Raw genomic sequence first — 22047 nt, 5'->3', positions numbered from 1 at the left:
TTCCCCTCCTTTCATTGGAAAGCCTCTTCCATTCCACTCTACTAGCAACACAGACAGGCCTGCCTGGTCTGACCTCTCTGCGTGGAGCTGGATCTGTCTTGTGTGCTTGGTGTAACCCCAAAGAGTTGCCACAAATGCAAGGCCCTTCAGGCGGTCTAGGATATGGGGTGGCTGAGGAAATGCGATCCCAGTCATTTAACATAGATGATCCATTGGGTGAACTTGGAGGAGCCATTTTCAGCCCTGCAAGGGTTTACAAAGAGTTCCCCTATGGATTAAAAACAGACAGTGTGTCGGAAAAATACAATGGGGCACTCAACTGGCCTGACTAAACTTGCTGGTGAAGAATCTCTCATCTTGAATATCTCTCATCATGATATCCTGGGCCAAGGACCTAGGTAGACCAATAGTACTGGATAACTGGGAACCTCCTATGGAATAAAGGATTCAAATTTATGCTATCTGGATTAATGTAAAATGTTTTTACAGCACCATTGGCAAAAATAGGTAAATCACAACAAGGTATTTGCTGAAGGTGTAGGAAACAGAAAAGGACATTCTTCCACATGTGCTGGACCTGTGAGACCATACAGGCATTTTGGGGTAAGGTAACTAAGGAGACAAATAAAATGCTGCATCATAAAATAAAATAAAATTCCAGGGTTATGTCTGTTAGGTTTACATAGAGAAAACTATAATCAATAGGACTAAGAAATATACCAATATAACTTAAGCATGGCAAGATTAACCATTGCCAAAGACTAGAGAGGGGGGAAAGTATAACTAAAAAAGTTTGGAAGAGTGTGGGAATATATGCTAATGGCCAAACTAACCAATAATAGGAGGGAAAAAAGTAATGAGGACCTTTTGGAAAAGTGGAAGCTGGTCATGGCATATCTGAGTAGAGAGTCAATAACATAGAGGAGCACCATTAGTGGTGCACCCCTAGGCTGCAGAGACACCTCAAAACCACGCTAGAGCCCCAGACTATAAGCAAAGAAAGTTGTTTATTGAAGAATATATGTAAGCAATAGCAAATCAAAGTTCAGAGTCAATGAAACAAGGTTTTAGTCCACCAGGTCCAAGATACTTTAGAGACTTGAAGCAAGGGTCCATGAAAATCAAACAAACGAATAAACTCCAACAAGGTATCAAAACTAGTCCAAGGAACAGGAACAAAACTGGAGCAAAGAACAGGATCTTTAACTGGGACAAGAGATCCAAACTGCAAAACTTTCAGGAACAATGACTAGATAATCCAAAATTCTCCAAGAGCGAAACAAGGACTTGAACAAAACTCAAGATACAAGGCTACATAAACTTGGCATGAAAATCCACAGGAACAAGGAACAGGATTCTATGAGTCCATGAACAGGAACCACACTCGATGAGCAAAGTTACCACCTCTGAAAATCTCTCTCAGAAGCAGTTCCTCTTAAGGCTGAAATCAAGGACACTTTCTGTGGGAAGTTTGTTCAAACATTTTCTCATTAACAGCCTTTTGCTTGTCTACAAACCTCCCTTTCTTGTTGATATATAGCTTTCTTTCTGTCAACCTCATTAGTGTTATCACAACTGGAATTCCCATCTGCCAAGGGCTGTTTCGACCTTGACTCTCCCACAGGATGCGGTTCAAGCTGTCTGCTTGAAACCATTGTATGCTTGTTCCCAGAATCCTCAAAGACAAACTCGGGCTGGCCAGGAGCAGCAGCTTCACCCAACTCTGGTTGCATGGGAATCCTAGGCCCCAACCCAGATTCATCTGATAGGTCCGGTGCAGGCACAATCACAGGCTGAACAGGACCAACCTCAGGCTCACCTGACAGACCAGGAGCAGGCTGGGATACAACAATTAGGAATTTAGGATTAGGCTATGAACAAGGATAGATAAATTGGCTTAAAGGCTTCACACTGCTTCAGTGTTGGAAGTCATGGTGAAGGGTGCATGAGTGTGGAGAAGAGGTTTTATTTTGTGTGGGATAGGGGTTTGGTTTTGGCGGCTTGTATGGTCTGTAATACATAGTGTGCTGTTGTTTGAATGTTATAGTGAACTCTTATATTAATAAAAAAATTAAATGAAAAAGGAAGAAAATAATAATAATAATATAGACTTTAAAAAAAAGAAGAAGAAGAAGCCCAGTCCCTGTCCCCTCGTTTTTCTTCTCTTTTCATCTCTTCGTTTCTCCTCTCTCCCCCTCTTTCTCCCAAGCAGGCTTTGACTCTTCAGCTTGACAGCTTGAATTAGTTTTTATTAGGAAGTTTGCCTGCTTAGCTGCTCCATGCGGCCGCCTTTCTCTCCGCCTGTCACTCTCTTTGCTCCCTGGAGCGACCGAGGGGTCAGCCTGTCCGTCAAGACGACAGGCAGGTCAGGGGCGGCTGCTCCTCCGCTGCCGGTGCTGCTTTGGTGTGATCCCGGCCCATCAGCCGTCACTGTCACTGATGACGGGACTCCGCCGGAGCCTTTTGCCCCTTCCCTCCGCCTTGCAAAGAGCCCGGCCCCGCGGGGAAGAGGCACAGAAGGCGACACCTTGGTGCTTAATTGGGATTCCAAGCGAGAAGGGACTCCTTGTACTGGGTGGACAGAGGCCGGAGGAGATGCTGCATTCCGCTCCACATAAACCGGAGGAAGACGGCTCACCATGCGCGACACAGTTTCCCTCCTCATGGGCCTCATAGAGCCATAGAATGTCTTGGGCCTGTGGAGCTGGCAGAGTGGGGGTTTGGCCATGCTTTCAGTGGGCCTCTTCAGGTGCCTAAGTGGAGTCATAGAGTTATAAGTTACCTCCAATGGTCACCTAGCCCAGGGCTACTTCATTTATAATTAATACATTTTTTTATTTTCAATTTAGTAAAGGTAAAGGTTTCCCCTGACGTTAAGTCCAGTCATGTCTGACTCTGGGGGTTGGTGCTCCATTTCTAAGCCAAAGAGCCGGCGTTGTCCGCAGACACCTCCAAGGTCATGTGGCCACTGGCATGACTGCATGGAGCGCTGTTACCTTCCCGCTGGAGCGGTACCTATTGATCTACTCACATTGGCATGTTTTCGAACTGCTAGGTTGGCAGAAGCTGGAACTAACAGCTGCCAGGATTTGAATCTGGGACCTTTCGGTCTGCAAGTTCAGCAGCTCAGTGCTTTAACTTCGCCACCGAGGCTCACGATTTTCAATGTACGTGTTCATAAGAAACAGTGAAACAAATCTATATACATGTATATATGCATGAACCAATACAATCCATATCAGGCATTGGCCAACTTGGGCCCTCCCTCCAGGTGTTTTGGACTTCAGCTCCCACAATTCCTGGCCTCTGCTCCCCTCCTTTTTTTTCCGTTGCAAACTTCATGGCTAGACTCAAATGCTCATTCAAGCTTGCTAATTGCAACAAACAGGGTTCTTCCTCTCACCCTGGAGATTATTCCACAGGTATACATACACTCCACTTCTCTGCTAATAGAACCTCTGAGGATGCCAGCCACAGATGCCGGTGAAACGTTAGGAGAGAATGCTGTTGGAACATGGCCAGACAGCCTAAAAAACTCACAGCAAAACAAGCTGCCTTGTTAAGCAGATTTAGCAACCCTTACATTGACAGCCTTCCTGAAAAGTGGATTGTTTTTTAGGGGAGCTTCCTCTCCTTCGTTCCCATTTGTGAACCTCTGGAGTTCCCAATGAGGTTGCCCTTGGGCATGTGGAGAATATCCTTGGGCTCAGTCTGCAATGGGGGCCACAGCATCTCCATCCAAATCCAGGAGCAAAGGGGGTGGGATGGGACTCTTGTGCCTTTCTGGAATCGCCAACATCAACCCTTTCCTCTAAACATGAGGAAGAACCTCGTTCCTGTAAGAGGCATCCAACGATGGAACAGACTGCTTTAGAAGGGGGTGGGCTCCCCATCTTTGCAGGCCTTTGACTGGAGGCTGGATGGGCATCTTTTGAGTTTCCTTCAGCTGCGGATACCTTGCTCTGGCGGGGGGTGGCTCTAGATGCTCCTTGGGGTGCCTTGGTGACATGAACCATGGAGAAGAGGGCAGAGGGGCCAGCTTGGGAGCTCCCTGCTCCCCACCGAATGCTCTCTCTTTCTCTCTCTCTCCCTCTCGTCAGTCTCACCGTTTGTCAGGTGAAACAAGCAGGGAGCCAAAGGTCAGGTGAGGAGGCCAAGTTTCCAGCCGCCCCGGGCAGTTATTAGCGCTTCTGAACCTCTTCCCAGTTTTAAATTCTCTCTCTCTCAAGCTGTCCGTCATCCTCCTTTCGCCTTGCCGATAACGGGGCCTGTCATTTCAGGCCTAATGCATGGCTGGTGAGAGATCAAAGGCGAGCGGCAGCAGGGCCGCCTCTTTGCAGAAAGTGTCTTTGCAAGAGGAAGATTGCGCCCGGCTGGAATGCGCGAGGGGCTGGTCTGCCACTCAGGGAGTTTGCTCCACACCATGGGAGCCCAGAGCTGGAAGAGACCCCAAGGGCCACACAGTCCAATCCAAAATCCAATCCAGCTTGCCCTCTTTTGAAACCCTCCAGAAAAGGAGACTGTACCGGACTCTCAGGCAGCGGAGGGGTCCACTGTTGAACAGCTCCTACCATCAAGATGTTCTTCCTAATGGTCAGGTTGAAGCTCCTTTCCTGCAGCTTGAATCTTAAATCTTGCTAAATGCACTCGGCGGGTCGGAATTGCAGCTTACCCGGCCATGGTAGACCACGCCCCTCGTCAATATGACCTCCTTTCCGATAATGAAACATGGTCTCATGACCCCTTCTCCCAGCACTCCCTTCCACAAGCTAAACATCTTCAGTTCCCTCAGCCACTCCTTAGAAGGATTCATAGTTTTTAGACCTTTTACCATTTGGCCATCTTTTTCTAGACCCCTCGCCATTTGTCTATGTATTTCTTGCATTCGGAAGGCCAGAACGGGATACAGGGTTTTTATTATGGTCTTGACCTATAAAGCCCTAAACGGTTCTGGCCCAATCTACTTGTCCGAACGTATCTCCTCCTATGAGCCAGGAAGATCCCTAAGGTCATCTGGTGAGGCCCTGCTCTTGGTCCCGCCTGCCTCACAGGCATGGCTGGTGGGGACGAGGGACAGGGCCTTCTCGGTGGTGGCTCCCCGGCTGTGGAACACCCTCCCCAGAGAGATACGGCATGGCCCAACCCTTCTGAGTTTTAGAAAAGCCCTGAAAACATGGCTATGTGCCCAGGCTTTCGAAGATTAAATGATAAAGATGACCCCGGACTGATTTACGGCTACAGCACGAGGATTTTGGAGGAATTGATTTTAATCATATGTTTTATATTTTTATATTGTTTTAATTGGATTTTCATTGCTGTTTTAATTATGTGTAGGCATTGAATTGTTGCCAATTTGTACGCCGCCCTGAGTCCCTTCGGGTGAGAAGGGCGGGATATAAATGTTGTAAATAAATAAATAAATAAATAAATATTCCAGGTGAAAAGGTCTGACCAAAGCACAACAGAAGGGGACCGTGACTTCCCTCCCGTCTGGACACCATCCTCCTGTTGATGCAGCCTAGAACCACTTTGTCTCTTTTGCTGCTGCATCACCTTCTGGAGATAAAGAACATTAGAACATTAGGTCTAAGAACATTAGATTAGGTTAGCTCCGGACCTCACTGTCTTCCTCACTGTCTTCTTTGGAGGCTTTTAAGCAGAGGCTGGATGGCCATCTGTCGGGGGTGCTTTGAATGCGATTTCCTGCTTCTTGGCAGGGGGTTGAACTGGATGGCCCGTGAGGTTTCTTCCAACTCTACAATTCTGATTCTATGATTCCGGAAGCAATTAAAAACATGGCTGTTCCATTGTGCTTTTGAGTAGACAAGTCTGTTATAACCTGGCCCATATCCACATTGAAACTTGCCCTGTCACTTTATAGTTTAATTTTCGTTCAGATTTATTTTCCCTGCTTGTTGTCTCTATTTGATGTATGTTCTATTCTGTAATAGGCACTCCCTTCATCAGTTTGACTGTCACCCAGATTGCTGTCCTGTATTGGATCCTTTAACGCCTCGGATGATTGTTTAGTATTTTAATTACAGTAGAGTCTCACTTATCCAACACTCGCTTATCCAACGTTCTGGATTATCCAACGCATTTTTGTAGTCAATGTTTTCAATATATTGTGATATTTTGGTGCTAAATTCATAAATACAGTAATTACTACATTGTATTACTGCGTATTGAACTACTTTTTCTGCCAAAGTTGTTGTATAACATGATGTTTTGGTGCTTCATTTGTAAAATCATAACCTAATTTGATGTTTAATAGGCTTTTCCTTAATGCCTCCTTATTATCCAACATATTCGCTTATCCAACATTCTGCCGGCCCGTTTATGTTGGATAAGTGAGACTCTACTGTATGTCTATTTTAAATCATGACTTGTTAATTGTTTTTAAATGCATTCTAACTGGCGTCCAGTTAGACACTCAAAGGCCAGGGTTTCCCAGTTCTTTCTTGGTGTCTAATGACACAGTTTTTAAGGTTGGTGTTAAGCCCATCTTTACATCTCTTTTCCTGTCCACCAACATTCTGTTTTCCATTCTTGAATTCAGAGTAGAGTCAGTGGTGATCTTTGGGCATTCGGACAACAGGGCTTTCAGTCCAGCCAAGTTGATGTCAGAGGATCATGATTTCAGTGCTGAACTTTGCTTCTTCCAGCATGCTGACATTTGTCCTCCTGTCTTCCCAAGAGATTTGCAGGATTTTTTTGAGGCAATGATGATGAAATCATTCCAGAAGTTGAGTGTGACATCTGTAGATGGTTCACATTTTGGAGGTGTATAACAGGGTGGGAGGACAGTGGCTTTATAAACAGGCGTCTTAGTCTCCCTACGAATGTCTGGATCCCCAAACACTCTGCTTCATTCGGAAGGATGCTGCACTTGCAAAGCCCAGAAGGTGTTGTATTTCAGTGTCAATGCTGACTTTAGTGGAGAGGTGGGTTCCAAGGTAGTGGAAATGGTCCACATTTTCTAACGTTACACTATTAAGCTATTTCTGGCCTTGCAGAGGGATTGGCTGGTGACTGCTGGAAGAGCACTTTGGTTTTTTCAATGTTCAATGAGAGCTGAGCTTCTCAAATGCTTCTGCAAAGGTGTTTAGAGTGGCTTGTAGATCTTCTTCTGAATGCGCACAGACTACATTATCATCAGCATATTCGAGTTCTATAACAGACATTGTTGTGACCTTGGTTTTGGCTTTCAGTCTGCTGAAATTAAATAGCTTGCCATCTGCAATTATGTAGTAGCTGGTAAACAGAGGTGGGGAATATGTTTCCTTGCCTTGCCTTGCCTTGCCTTTCCTTGCCTTCCTTGGGCTGAAACAGCCACCGCCAGCTCTTTCTACCATTTGTATTTCATGCCTATGTGTGGGTTTGTGTCCATGCCATATGCAGTCCCATGTATGCATATACTCACACTGGAAATGAGTTGCTGGCCGTTTCTGACATGGAACTGGGGTCCTGGCTCATATGTCGCACAGCTGTCAAAACGGTCCTTTGCTGAAGCCTTCTTTTGGGGGGTGACCAGCTCCCCCAGAATACAGGCAACAGGTAACATCTTCGGGTTGGTGCCTCTGAGATGGTTATTTGCACATCTTGAAGGATTTGTGTCCAGAGTCATGACCTTTCTCCCTTTCAGCTCCACTGAGGTGGACGACATGATCCGGAAGTCTACCAACTTGCTGCTGACGCGGACGTTGAGCAACTGTTTGCAGAACGTGATCAAGAGGAAAAACGTTGGCCTGACGGAGGTGAGGGATTTGCTGGGAGGAGCCTTTGGCCAGTGAGGCTGCTGCCTTGTTGTCAGGGCTTTGGGCATTTGAAAGAGTGAGTGAAACAGGGAGAGAGAAGGAAGGCAGGAACGAAGGAACGAAAAAGCTAAGGGTTTGCTCTTTTCCTTTTCTCCTGAAAGATTTCCCCTCCTCTCTCTTCCTGAATTGTCCCCTCTCCAAGGGCACATCATGACAGTTTGATACCTCTTTTATTATTATTTACAGTATTTATATTCCGCCCTTCTCACCCCGAAGGGGACTCAGGGTGGATCACATTACACATATAAGGCAAACAATCAATGCCTTAACATAGAACAAACAAACGCGGGGCTCCGAGCTGTCCTCGAACTCATGACCTCTTGGTCAGAGTGATTTGTTGCACTGGCTGCAGCTGGTTGCTCAACAGCCTGCGCCACAGCCCGGGCCCCTTTTCCTTGTCATGGCTCCGTCCTGCAGATCCCTGGGATTTGTTCTTTGGGGAGGGGTGCTTAGGATTCTGTATTGCCTTGGAGGAGCCCTCAGGCAGATAATGCAGTTCAAACTGCATGCCGTGACAGTGTGGATCCAGCCTAAGCCATTCCTCAGGGAATTCATAGTTTCCAGGCCTTTGGTCACCCTGCTCTTACTGTGTTCCAGCTTCGCCATATCCTTCTTGAATTACTTTGCCCAGAACTGGACTCAGTCTTATTCCAGGTGGGGCCTGAACAAAGCAAAACACAGTGAGACCATTACTTATTACAGTCTATTGGAAATAACTGCACCCAGTTTCTGGGCAGATATCCCTTTGGAAATAAATGGCAATCATAACCTTATCGAAAAAGAAAAATGTCATATCCGTTTGGCAAATGTGAATCCCCATGAACATGTGGAGACCATCTTTTGAAAACCACTAGTCAAAAAAAGCATGGCCTTGTTAGAAGTCAACCCTTTGAACAAGTGATATTAATAAGCATTAATGTAATGGCACACAGAGAACTCAGCTGTTAAACTGAAGAACCATGTATTTGGACTGCCAAGGACAAAGACACGCCACTACAAAATATGTTTGATTAGCAGAGGATGGCTGTTTCTTTGAATTGACATTGTAATTGCCCAAAAGATATACACTCCCTTGAAACCCCTTAGTTTAAAATATGCACTCAGAGATTAAAAAAACAAAGTCTTTTTTTTAATAAATAACATATCTTGTTTACTCACAAAGGTCTTGTATTAATTCATCATACAGGCACATTTCTTATTAAAGTTCACTTATACATAGGATGTAGTTCTCTTCGTGTTTAGTACATAAGGTATCATTCTTAATCATTAGTCCATAGTCTTTAAGTATAGTTGTACCCACTGAAGTCCGTAAGTCATACTTCTGTACTGAAGTCCAAACAGCAACATGCATCCACCTCCACTGAGGTCATGCAAAACAGGCATCCACTTCCACTGAGGTGTAAAGCAGACAGATTACAAAAGGGAGTCCTGAGTCTGACCATGCTCAGTACAATCCCATGTCTACAACCCCTTCTACACCAAAAAGGTCAGTCAAACTGGCAAATCAACATACACATAGAATGCAGATTAGCAAATATATGCATTAAATAAATAGTGAAAGGCTTGGGAGGTTGCTATTTCCAAAACAGTCTAAACCAGGTATGGGCAAACTTAGGCCCTCCAGGTGTTTTGGACTTCAACTCCCACAATTCCTAACAGCCTACCGGCTGTTAGGAATTGTGGGAGTTGAAGTCCAAAACACCTGGAGGGCTGAAGTTGTCCCATGCCTGTTCTAAACTCTAGACTCCTATTGTGCCTCTGTTCTTCCCAGACTGGGATAGGGTTGGAAGAGAAGAGAAGACATTGCTCTATCTTCCCCTTTTCTGTTTTTGTGGGAGCATTTCTCCTTGTTGTTGCCCAGCTGGAAGTCAGTCGTGTGCAACCGTAGCCCAGGCTTGACTCTCAAGACAACTAGATTGGCTCTTAATGAATGAACGAATGAACCCTCCAAGCGCCTGCAGGGTTTCACAATGACCCCCCCCCCAACCCAAAGATGGGAGGAGCTGTCACTCAAATGTCTCCCATCACTTGTTGTGAGGGGGATGCTCAGGCCTCCAGTCTTGGGCTCCCCTCCCTTTTTCTTTTTCATAACCAGCTCACCTTTGAATGGGGTTGTGGGTATAATTAGGCGAAACTAACTCAGAAAATTCATTAGCGTGTTCCTTCGTTTCTGCCTCTAGCCGAAATCCAGGGGAAATTCCTTCCCGCAAAACTCCGACTGGCTCAAAACATCCCCAGTTATGAAGGTGGGAGCCCTGCGGCCTACTCTTTCTTTCTCCCTTTGTCCAAAGGTATTTCAGCTCGGCAGGAGACCATGTCCGGGTCACAGCTGGTGGCCTTTATCCCCTCCATTTGCTTGATAGTTGTCGTTAATTTATTCTTATATGTCCTGCTTCCCCCCAAAATGAAACAAATCTCAAAGCAGCTTACAAGCAATCAGTGAAGTAAAATTCCTCGCAAGACAGTATGAAAACCAACAATGCAGCAGCACACCATTAAAGGCCATTTCCTAAAAGTCTGGCAGAATAGGAGAGGTTTTACTTGCTGAGCCGAAGGACAAACCCTGCTTTTTGTGTGGCTTTGTGTTGCTTCTGCAGCTGGTCCAGATCATCATCAACACGACCCACCTGGAGAAGTCCTGCCGCTTCCTGGAGGAATTCATCACCAACATCACCAACGTTCTCCCAGACACCGTTCACACCACAAAGCTGTATGGAACGACCACCTTCAAGGTGAGGAACCACAGAAACATAGAGTAATAGAGTTGGAAGAGGCCACATGGAACATCTAATCCAACCTCTTACCTTGGAAGAAACGTACAATCAAAGCACCCCGACAGATAGCCATCCAGTCTCTTTTAAAAAGCTTCCAAGGAAGGAACCTCCACTGGACTCCGAGGTGGAGAGTTCCATGCTGAGCAGCTCATGTGGTCAGGAAGTTCTTCCTAATGTTCAGTTGGAATCTCCTTCCCTGTCATTTGAACCCATGGCTCCATTAAGTTGTAGTCTCCAGGGCATCAGAAAGGAAACCTTATTCCTTCTTTCTTATGACACCCTTTCACATACTTATACATGTCTCATCTCAACCTTCTCTTCTGCAGGCTAAGCAGACCCAGTTGTTTAAGACACTAGAGGAGGAAGAGGAGGGAGGCCGGCAGGAGGATTTAGGGAGACCAGAGCAGAAGGGCCCATGCGCCCAAGGGAGAAAATGGGATGGCCATCTGTGTTGGACTGGATGGTCTCCTCCAACTCCAGGATTCTATGAATTGCCCTGAGAAAAAACCTAAGTGGTGTGGAAAGCCTCCAAGTTCTCTCTTGCTTTGCCTTTCACTGAGAAGGACATCCAAGGCGTGTCTCACAGTGACACTGGATGTGTCTCTGGTGTCCACTTGTGCAGCTTCGAAGGGGGTTGCCCCGGATCAGGCATGGGCAAACTTCAGCCCTCCAGGGTTTTGTACTTCAACTCCCACAATTCCTAATAGCTAGTAGATTGTTAGGAATTGTGGGAGTTGGAAGTACAAAGCCCCTGGAGGGCCAAAGTTGGCCCATGCCTGCCCTGAATGAAAGGGATGGGAGGCATCCTCAGTCCTGGCCTCCCATTGACTCGCCTCAATATCCTGGTGGTGACGGTCCCATCCTCCTTTCCCCAGGATGCTCGACATGCGGCAGAGGAAGAGATCTACACAAACCTGAACCAGAAGATAGACCAGTTCCTGCAGCTTGCAGATTACGACTGGATGGCTGCTGAGGCCAGTCCAAAGGCCAGTGACTACTTGGTGGACCTCATTGCCTTCCTGCGCAGCACCTTTGCCGTTTTTACACATCTGCCGGTAATTATTCAATTTATATTGATTTTTATCCCACTTTCCTCTCCTATAAGAAACTCAAAGCGGTCAGTATGGCTAGGAAAAGGAGGCCTTGGGGTGTCCTTCAGCCAGCCATGGACTAACTGTGGCTTTCCTCCCATGCGGATGCATGCATTCACTACTCCATGCTCAAGAGAGAGACATTATTAGCAGGCTGTGGCTAAGGAAAAAGGGATGCCCAAGTTCATACATAGTTTACCCAAATGTCATAGTCTGAGCTGGCAGTTAGGAAGAACCTCTTCTGGTGTTGGACAATGGCATGGGCTGCTATGGGTAGTGGAGGACTCACTTTAGCTGGAATTTTTCAAATTTTACAGCTGCCTTGCATCTGTATGTAGGAGAAAGGTGGGGCAGTAAGTACCGTGGGTAAGTAAGTAAATAATGAGACCTCTGTAGATAAATTCTGCAATGTAACAAAAAGGGGATAGGAAAGCCAACAGCCCCAAAGCCCTGGACCAGGTGAGCTGACAGAAGGACAGGCCGGAGGTGACCCTCCTTGCGCTATCTTTGTCTCTGTGTTCTGAAGGGGTGGAATAGCCACTGTAATGGCTCTGTGCAGGTGATCTCAGCTCTTTCATTAGGTGTCTTAGAACCATAGACTATAGGGTTGGAAGAGACTATACGGGCCATGTAGTCCGTGCCATCCAGTGACTATTCTCTTCCCCTTGGTGAAGCTTCAGTCCCCTAGTTTCTAGCATTGCGATAACTTCAAACCCTAGGCTAGGCATGGGCCAACTTTCGCCCTCCCTCCAGGTGTTTTGGACTGTTAAGAATTGTGGGAGTTGAAGTCCAAAACATCTGGAGGGAGGTGTCGCACCCCAGACCTGAAGCCACCTGTGACCAGAGCATCACACAGGGGTCAAGAGTAAAGGCAAACAGCTTATTGCAAAAACACACAAAAGATATATAGTAAAAAACAGAGATAAGGAAAGAAGGTGTAAAGTCCAAAAAGTCGGCAATCAAACGTCTCTTGTAAATCCAAAATCAAGGCAGTTCAAGAATAGTCCCAAAATCCAAAAGCAACTTGAGTCCATAAACAAAACTTGAACAAGGATACACAACATGAGCATAGAAAAACTCCCAGAATACTTGAATCCCAAAACCAAGACAAGAACTAGAGGACCCAGGTCTGACTGTAACTTAAAAGCCACGTTGCCTGAACTAAAGAGCAAAGAGCCCTTCGGTTCTAATATACAGATATGAAAGCATTAGGACTCCCTGGAACTTTTGCTTCCCACAGAGGCGTGTTGAGAGGCGTGTTGTTCCTACGAGCCTGGCTATCTGCTCAAATTTGCAGCCGAGCCTCCTGGCCCAGGTGAATGTCACCAGATGTGTTCCCATGAGAATTTCTCATCAGTTCCTCTTCACTAGACTCCTTATCTGGAGATGATGATTCCAACTCCCATGAACGGCCTTGAAGGCCTGGAGGATCAGAGGCAATTCTGTGCTCAGGGCCAGCTGTGCCTGTCTCTAAAGCAGGTTCACTTCCTGGCTCTGCATGAAAATGAATCCCAGGAAATCCTACAATCTCATCTGATTCTAAATCATCAGTGAACCCATCAGCTCCTGCTTGCTGTGGCTGAACTACAAGAGGAGGGCTGAAGTTGGCCCCTGCCTGTCCTAAGTTTTTAGGAACATAGCTTCAACAACCAAAGTTGGGGGATGTGAAGATGGCAAATGGGAGTCCCAGGTGGGAGAGATTGTCTGCACCTTCCTGTTGGGAATCTATTGAGTGGTTAGACTAAAAAAATAACCCTCTTTTGGGGTGATTCCCCAAAAATACAGCAGAGTGGCAGAACCACGTTTCATAAGCAGCAGAAACTTACTTTTGGTGAGCTTGGAGAGGCCTTTGTTTCTCAGGATGGCAAAGAATTGCAAAGTCTCCTTGAAAGTTCAAAAATAATTTATTGAGGTAAAAGGAAATCCATTGTGGATAGAAAAGTTTCTTGGAGCTAACTATCTCTCTAAGCTAGCATCTAAGGAAGGTAAGAAGGTAGAAAATATCAAAATATCTAAATAGCTACATTTTGCCAGGAGAGAGGGCAAAATGTGACCTTCTCATGTTGAAGACAAAGGAGGAGGAGAAATGGCTGACCGCGTGGTCCAAGCCTTTGGGGCAATTAACATTCCAATTAGATAGAGGAAGTTGCCTCATCCCTAAAGAGTTCACATTACTATAACAACAAGGTGAGGGAGTGGATGTAAATAGGAAAGCAAGAGAGGGGAAACCGCAAAGGCCTATCTAGGCATGCATGGGAATACAGAGAGGGTTCCCTCAGTCTAATCCTATCCTCTACCTAACTACTTGAGACTTGTGCAGTCCAGGATGACATCCAACACTTCCCTTCTCTCTGGCTAGAATTTGGGGGACTGAAGGGGGATTCCAGTGGCGTTAGTGGGATTCTTTCTTTGGAGGAGCAAGGCCCCTTTCCATGGCCGCACCCTGGGGTCACCCCTTCCTCCAGCGCATGGTGTGGCCACACAGAACCTCCCTTGTGGCTTGGAATAACTGTTTTCAGCTGGGCCAAAGGCAGGGAAGGAATGCTCCCAGAATGAAAGGGTGGCCTTGGAGCCGCCCAGCCCTGACCCTAGCCTGGCTTCTCCCGGCAGTGAGCTGGTCCTTGGCTGCTAATGTGAGGCCGGCTGGCTCCCCCTTCTCCTCTCGCCACCAGCCTCACCCCTGGGTTCAAAGAATCTTCAATTAAAGAAGTCGGCAAAGAGCGGCTGCTCCTCACTCCGCCTTTGGGGGATGGACAGCCCGTTGGAGGAGATGCCTGTCACCGTGCAATGGAGAGAAAAAGAGAAAGGGGAGGGAGGGGGGGAGCCCTTTTGTTCCGGGGCTGATGGTTGTTTTAATTTCATGTCAGACAAGGAGCACAAATGGCCCTGACAGATCTGCGCCCGGCGCAGGGATTTGTTGACTTTAAGCCTCGTGGAGCTGGAAGGTTATGTCAACACCTCCGGTGGGGCTGTCAGCTTAACAAAGCAAGGAAGTTTTTTATTTGTTGGGGGAAAGGAGTGTTTTTCTGTTTTGATTTCCAGTTTCCTTTAATCCTGGGAGGCTTGTATCTTGATAACCTTCCTTGCAAGGTAATCCGGGAGGTCAGGGGGTCGCCTCGACCTGGGAAGGGGAAGTAATCTTTCAGCAAGCCTCCCGCTCGCTCGCTCTCTCACTCACTCATAATCGACTCCAGCAGTTGGGCCTGAACTCTCTCAGCGCAGAGAAAGGACCTCCTCCTCCTCCTCCTCCTCTTCTCCTTTTTCAATTGCCCCCCTTTCTTCCTCCGCTGTTTACTTTCAACCAGATGGTTTGCACAGATTGTGGCGGGGAAGGCTGAGATCCATAAGGAAGGCTTTGACCCGGTCCCAGACCCACTTCCCTTTTGCACCAGGCCCATGACCTTCACTTGCCACTCCCTGGGCAGCTTTGCAAAGCAAGCCATCACCATCATAGGCTCTCATTTGTGGCTGAGTCTGATTGCCTTCCAAGTGTAGGGTCTTGGCGGTGTGTCCATAGGTGACTGTAGAGATCTCTTCTTGTTCTGCATGTTCTTTCGCAGTTCGCATGTCCTTTCCTCCGACCAAAGCAAGGAGTGGTGGCATCCCCAGCCACACCAGGCTCGATGGAGAACGGCTGAGGGAGGGGAGCATGCTGAGTTGGGAGAGGATGGAGGGATGGCCATCTTGAAGCAGCTGAAGGACCGTCATCACTTAGGACAGGCATGGGCAAACTTCAGCTCTCTTCCAGGTGTTTTGGACTTTCACCGACTGTTAGGAATTGTGGGAGTTAAAGTCCAAAACACCTGGAGGAGGGCCGGAGTTTGCCCATGCCTGTCCTAAGTGATGACGGTACTTCAGCTGGAAGCTAAAGCAGGAACCACAGCAAAACACAAGGGAAGTTATTCCATGTGATCTTAAATGAATCTATTGCACTTTATCTATTTAAAATTTGTAACTCATAATGTGCACCTTGTTTATCCGCTATTGCAACCTCATTGTTTTTAATTTGATGTTTTAATACCGTGTTGTGTTTTTTCGGCTGCTGTGTATATATGATTATTGGTTTTTATTATTGTTCTTTGATGTTTCATATTTTATTTTATCATTGTTTTGTATCTGATTTTGCTGTGAGCCGCCCCGAGTCCCCTTCGGGGGAGATGGAGGCGGGATATAAATAAACTTATTATTATTATTATTATTATTATTATTATTATTATTATTATTATTATTATGTAAAGATCAGGCTACAAGAGCCCTTGAAGAGCTGCTGCTGCCGGTCAGTGTGGGGAAGCCTGAATTCTGTGTTCCAGCCATCAAAAGTGATCGTAGAATCATAGAATAATAGAGTAGGAAGAGACCTCATGGACCACCTAGCCCAACCCCCTGCCATGCATGGATGCAGAGCTTCCTGTGAGAAAAGGAAGGGAAGGGGGTCATTCTTAGCAACAGACATGAAGCAGGTGTGTTTACCTGGATAGACATCTGCCTGAGGTCCCTCCCGCTCCTCCAGGCCTGGCTTCTCTTGCTTTGAAACCCTTCATGTCCAGCTCTTCCTCTCCCTCCGTAGGGGGATCTCTGGGCCCACAGCACCATGTCCGTGAGTATGACCCGTGTGCCACCCACCTCCCATGCACCTCCCCACCGGACTGCCTTTTGTGTGTGTTGTGTGGCACAGTGGCATGGAAGGAAGAACACCTTTTCTCCACTTCTTCTCCAGGTCTTGAGCACAGAACCAGGCACCTAGGTGCCTCTTTGGGGGCCTCTCTTTGCAGCCCCTTTAACTGCAGGAATATTTGGTCTCTATCGCAGAGTAGAGCACAGTGTTGCCAGTGCTACATAGGAGCATATGGTAGGAAACGAGAAAGAAAATACATAGGATGCTCTGGCGAAGTATGATAAAGATAAAGACTTATGTAACACATCTCAGAGACCCTAATTCTGACGTTTGTGTGTCAGGCATTTTGAGACAAAGAGCGGCCTCGTGGAGCTCCCTTGTCGTACAAAAAATAATAAGGCACCAAAGACTTTTGGGAAAAAGAAGGAGGAGAAGGGGGGGGGGGGGGGTAGTGAACTTTCCATGCAGGCAGGAAGCAAAACAACAACAACATCCATCTAGGAAACAGAAGTGAAAACCAAACAAGGCAGCAATTCGTTTCAATTAGTTTTGTGACTTAACTGCCGACATTAGATATAACAATACAGGTTGAGTCTCCCTCATCAAAAGTGCTTGGGACCAAACATGTTTTGGAAACTGGCTTTTTCTTTTTCTTCAGTATTTGCACCTATGTACATAATGGGATTCCTTTCAGGTGCAGCCCAAGTGTACACCCAAAGTTCTGTGATGCTCCATAGGCACCTGATACACAGAGCCTGAAGGTGATTTTATGCGCAAGATTTTTAATAATGCTGCACATTAAACATTTGTGTAGCTTGAACCATCAGCTTAAGTGCACAATTTTGATCTGGGAAGATTTTGGATTTTCTAATTCCGGAAAAGGAATGCTCAACCTGTAATAATCGTTAACTAAGGTTTCTTTTGGGTTTCTACTAATTTGGCCATCAGGATACTAACCCACTTTCTACATCAGAAGAATTAGAATCCCAAGCTTGCCATAGCAGGTCTGTTAAGGTCTCATAGACGATTCTTCACTTTGTTCCTTGACAATCTATGGCACGGAGGGATTTTGACTTGCCCTCCCAAACTCTTGTGTTCCCAGCAGAGTTCCCTTCAGGAAGAATGGCTGTAAATAAATCCATAGTAAAGCTCTCTGTAATGGCTATGAGGGGGTTGGATGAGGTTCTGGGACCATCAGCATCCTAGCCCTGGTGGCTTCAGCATTTCACCGCATTAATTTTCCTTAGAAGTAATACTAAGTAAGTGGGTTGTTGTGAGTTTTCCAGGCTTAAGCGGCTGAGGGGGAAAAGGAAAGGGCCCAAGGCTGTTAGGAATTGTGGGAGTCCAAAACACTTGGAGGGCCCAAGTTGGCCCATGCCTGATCTAGAGATAGTCAAATACATCTAATACAGATAGGTCATTTCCCCAAACTAATACACTGCCATATTCTACCCCATCTTTCTGCTCCTGATTCCACCACCCATGACTTCTGACACTACTCATGGTGAGTCCCATATCTACTTCAATAAATTCCCCTGGTAGCTAATTAAAAGTCCATATTTGTCTTCCTTTCCACATGTGTACTCAAATGCCAGCCTCCATTTTTTAATCAAACTCTTCATTATTTCCTTCTTTAGATGACATAGAATGTATTCTTGCGAAAGGGAATAATGGCTTAGTTTCTCGATTATATGAATATATATTAGAATATGATCTAGAGGCCAGCCAAATAAAAATCCCTATGATCTCTTGGGCTAAAGACCTAGGGAAAAATATTGATCTGGAAAATTGGGAGCATCTTTGGAAACGTGGATTTAGATTCTCAACAGTTTTTAAAAATCCAGAAATGTGCCTTTTAGGAATATTTAGGAAGAAAACTAGTTAAGGAGATGGGGAAATTTGTCAGTATACAGGGTGTTTGAAAAAGAACTCCCTAGTTTTAAGTATAAACACATTAAAACTAGGGAGCTCTTTTTCAAACACCCTGTAGCTTTGTTGCAACCAGACCTTTCCTCTGGGTGGATCTTTGTCTTGACTCTCATGGCTTGCTCTTGGTCTTCAGCTCTTGTGACAAGTGGAGTACCGCAGGGCTCCGTCCTGGGCCCGGTTCTGTTCAACATCTTTATTAACGACTTAGACGAAGGGTTAGAAGGCACGATCATCAAGTTTGCAGACGGGACCAAACTGGGAGGGATAGCTAACACTCCAGAAGACAGGAGCAGAATTCAAAACGATCTTGACAGACTAGAGAGATGGGCCGAAACTAACAAAATGAAGTTCAACAGGGACAAATGCAAGATACTTCACTTCGGCAGAAAAAATGGAAATCAAAGATACAGAATGGGGGACGATGCCTGGCTTGACAGCAGTGTGTGCGAAAAAGACCTTGGAGTCCTCGTGGACAACAAGTTAAACATGAGCCAACAATGTGACGCGGCTGCTAAAAAAGCCAATGGGATTCTGGCCTGCATCAATAGGGGAATAACGTCTAGATCCAGGGAAGTCCTGCTCCCCCTTATTCTATTCTGCCTTGGTCAGACCACGTTACCTGGAATCACACTGTGTCCAATTTTGGGCACCACAGTTGAAGGGAGATGTTGACAAGCTGGAAAGCGTCCAGAGGAGGGCGACTAAAATGATTAAGGGTCTGGAGAACAAGCCCTATGAGGAGCGGCTTAAAGAGCTGGGCATGAGGAGCGGCTTAAAGAGCTGGGCATGTTTAGCCTGCAGAAGAGAAGGCTGAGAGGAGACATGATGAGGGCCATGTACAAATACGTGAAGTCATAGGGAAGAGGGAGCAAGCTTGTTTTCTGCTGCCCTGCAGACTAGGACATGGAACAATGGCTTCAAACGACAGGAAAGGAGATTCCACCTGAACATCAGGAAGAACTTCCTCACTGTGAGAAGGGCTGTTCGACAGTGGAACTCTCTCCCCGGGGCCGTGGTGGAGGCTCCTTCTTTGGAGGCTTTTAAGCAGAGGCTGGATGGCCATCTGTCGGGGGTGCTTTGAATGCGATTTCCTGCTTCTTAGCAGGGGGTTGGACTAGATGGCCCATGTGGTCTCTTCCAACTCTACTATTCTATGATTCTATGATTCTGATGTCTGTGGTGGAGTCTCCATTGGCCTGGAGAGCCCAGTTTAGGGGGTTCAGTTCACCTTGGAGGAGGTGTGCTTCGCAAATTCTTTCCAATATAGCTTTGTTGCAGCCAAACAGACTAGCAAAATCATGAAAAGGTGAAAAAGAATTATCTAGAAAGGATTGGAGAGAAAAGTTTTTAGACTATATTCAGACCTGGAAGACACCATCCAAGCCCTCCCGACAGATGGCCATCCAGGGACAGAGACTCCACTGGAGTCCTAGGCAGAAGCATAGTCCACTGGTCAACATCTTTGACCATCAGGAAGTTTTTCCTAAAGTTTAGGTGGAATCTCTCTTCCTGCCATTTGAATCCATGCCTGCTGACCTCCCAGTTGGCAAAAGCGTGGCCTCTACTCCTGGCTTCCAGATGGACAACTTGAAGCAGGCCAGAGCAGGCAGTTAAAGCCAGTATAGGCTGCTGAAGGCTGCCTTAGGTGCATTTGGGCCACGGAAGCCCTGTCCGGGTCATCATCTCTCTCTGCCTGCCCTCCACATTCCCTCACCTTTTCCTCCCACAGTCCACGTGATTCCAGTCTTCTAAGATGGGCTGTCTTCTGAGAACAGTGCACTATATATGTCCTGTTTGCTACCGGTGGCTGCCATGTTTGTGCGTGTGTGTGTGTGTGTGTGTGGGGGGGGGGGTCCAGCCTTGTCTCCTTTTGGACTGGATGGCCCATGAGGTCTCTTCCAACTCTACTATTCTATGATTCTATGTGCACATACTGACTGAAGCCCAGGACGGCAGCCATTCATCCTTCGGCTGCAAACGTTCCATGCGGCAGAGAACATCTGCGGTGGCCTGGTGAGGCATCCCTATCTGCGGATCAAGATGGCTGCAGCTTTGGATCTCATGGAAAAATCTGCCCAGTGGAAAGAATGCTGTTTCCAAACCAAGTCCCGGAGAAAGAGGAGGGGGGAAAAGGCCACACAAGAGCTGCCTGAAATGGGGTCTGAAAGCAGAGGTCCTGCCTTCTTCTTGGGTGGCTATTGACTTGCATCTTCAACCAGTTGTGTGGCACAACATTTTCCCCCTCGTTCAGGGAATTGGAAGGGAAAGAATGGAATCCCTGGAAGGCACCCAGTCCATTGTTGGCGCAGAAACAATCACCGTGTCATGGAAAGTTTGTGCACTTGGGAATCTGTTGCAAGAAAACATATGCCTTCCGTTGGGGGTCTACTCAGGGATGGGATTTGGGGGGCCGCTAAACCTCTGGGCAACCAAATACCGGTGGCATCGATTGACTCTGAAATTTATCCTCCTTTGACAGTGAAAGTCCACATGGCTCAGTGGCTTGAGCATTGGTCTCTTGAGACTTGGATTCCAATCCCTGCTCAACCATGGAGCTTTGGGCAAGTCAAAAAATTAAGACCCCCAATTCTGCAAGTCCCTGGACAAATTCTTCCAAGAAAATCCCGAGAAAGGGTCACTGTCTGAAGGCATAACAGCAGCACCAACTGCTCTTCGAAGCCCAACCTCGCTGGACAGGCGTGATATCCACCTTGAAGAAGTGGAGGGCATTGAGGACAACACTGGCCTTGTTTCTCATCTCTTCACTGCAGTTTTGACTTTGGCTCCCCAGGATGGCGTTTGAGTTGTGGGATGGGGAATATGGGGTCTGTGTGCAGGTCCCAAGGAAGGGATGCCCAAAGGGATGCAGCTGGTTCGAGGGCTCATCCTCCTCTCGGGAAAGACAAAAGGGTGAGTGTGGGGCATTCTCCAGGAATGAAAGGCAGCAAATTTGAAGCAGACCAGACGGAAATGCTTGGTTTTAGCAAAGCACATGTTTGACCCATGGCTCTCTCCGCTACAAGCCAAACAGAAGCCAGTGGATTAGAGGGCTTCTCAAAAGGAGGACCAGACAGGCGCATGAATGGGCCTTGAAAGAGACCCTTCCCAGGGAGACAAAGGCCCCCTTTTCCAAGAGGTAAGGAAGTGGCTAATTGACACACAACAGGCAGTTTTGCATTTACTGCCTCCACCCCACCCCCATTTGAACAAACCTTCCCCTTGACGGACAACTTGCTTTTTGACTCCACATACAGTGAATTTTCTGGAATGGATTGTGTGCATTGAATTCCACATTTGATGTTCTTTTCAGTGCACTTAATGCTTATGGAGTCGAGACCTGGAGACTCTCCTTTCGGAGAAGAAAGCAAGATACTCACAATCATCATCATCATAGCAATAGAAAGCATGGAAGGCTGGGAAGACCATTGTCCCTGGCTGCCAGCTGGGGTGACGGAGGCCTTGAGAGGCTCTGACTTCCTGCTGCAAAATCCAGCCCTCTTCCCACCTGGGGAGGAAACTTCCCACTTCAACTGTAACACAAACGTTCTCCTCTTCTTTTCCTAAAGAAGAGCACATTACCCTGCAAATTTGTGGGGCATTGTCACTGGATTGTAGAAGACTTCCAGATCGGTGACTTCAGGTTCATTGTTCAATTCTTTCTCTGTTTCTGTAGGACGAAAGAACAAAACGAAGCATATCCAGTGTGCCAATGTGAGAGTGCAGACCAAAATGGGGTGCCTTCTGATGGAGGAGCTTTGTGGGGGAAGACATGGTGTTATCCCACCCAACTTCACCCCCATTTTACCTTTGCAGTAGCTCCC

The 22047-nt window shown here is 46.7% G+C and overlaps 1 protein-coding gene across 2 annotated transcripts in view; it reads left to right on the top strand.

The window, feature by feature from the left end:
- The window catches only part of exoc6b (exocyst complex component 6B), a 268475-nt gene that overhangs the window by 151461 nt on the left and 94967 nt on the right, over positions 1-22047 (top strand). Inside the window, exons 16-19 of one of the 2 annotated variants that reach the window (XM_062982314.1) lie at positions 7646-7757; positions 10415-10549; positions 11467-11646; positions 16250-16279. In XM_062982314.1, coding sequence (XP_062838384.1) covers positions 7646-7757; positions 10415-10549; positions 11467-11646; positions 16250-16279 — 457 coding nt within the window. The remainder of the gene's footprint in view (positions 1-7645; positions 7758-10414; positions 10550-11466; positions 11647-16249; positions 16280-22047) is intronic. The other variant, XM_062982315.1, reaches the window with a different exon arrangement.

The sequence above is a fragment of the Anolis carolinensis genome, chromosome 5, assembly GCF_035594765.1.
Source record: "Anolis carolinensis isolate JA03-04 chromosome 5, rAnoCar3.1.pri, whole genome shotgun sequence".
Taxonomy (NCBI): domain Eukaryota; kingdom Metazoa; phylum Chordata; class Lepidosauria; order Squamata; family Dactyloidae; genus Anolis; species Anolis carolinensis.
The sequence above is the reverse complement of the archived record's forward strand: the minus strand, read 5'-3'. Positions and strand labels throughout refer to the sequence as shown.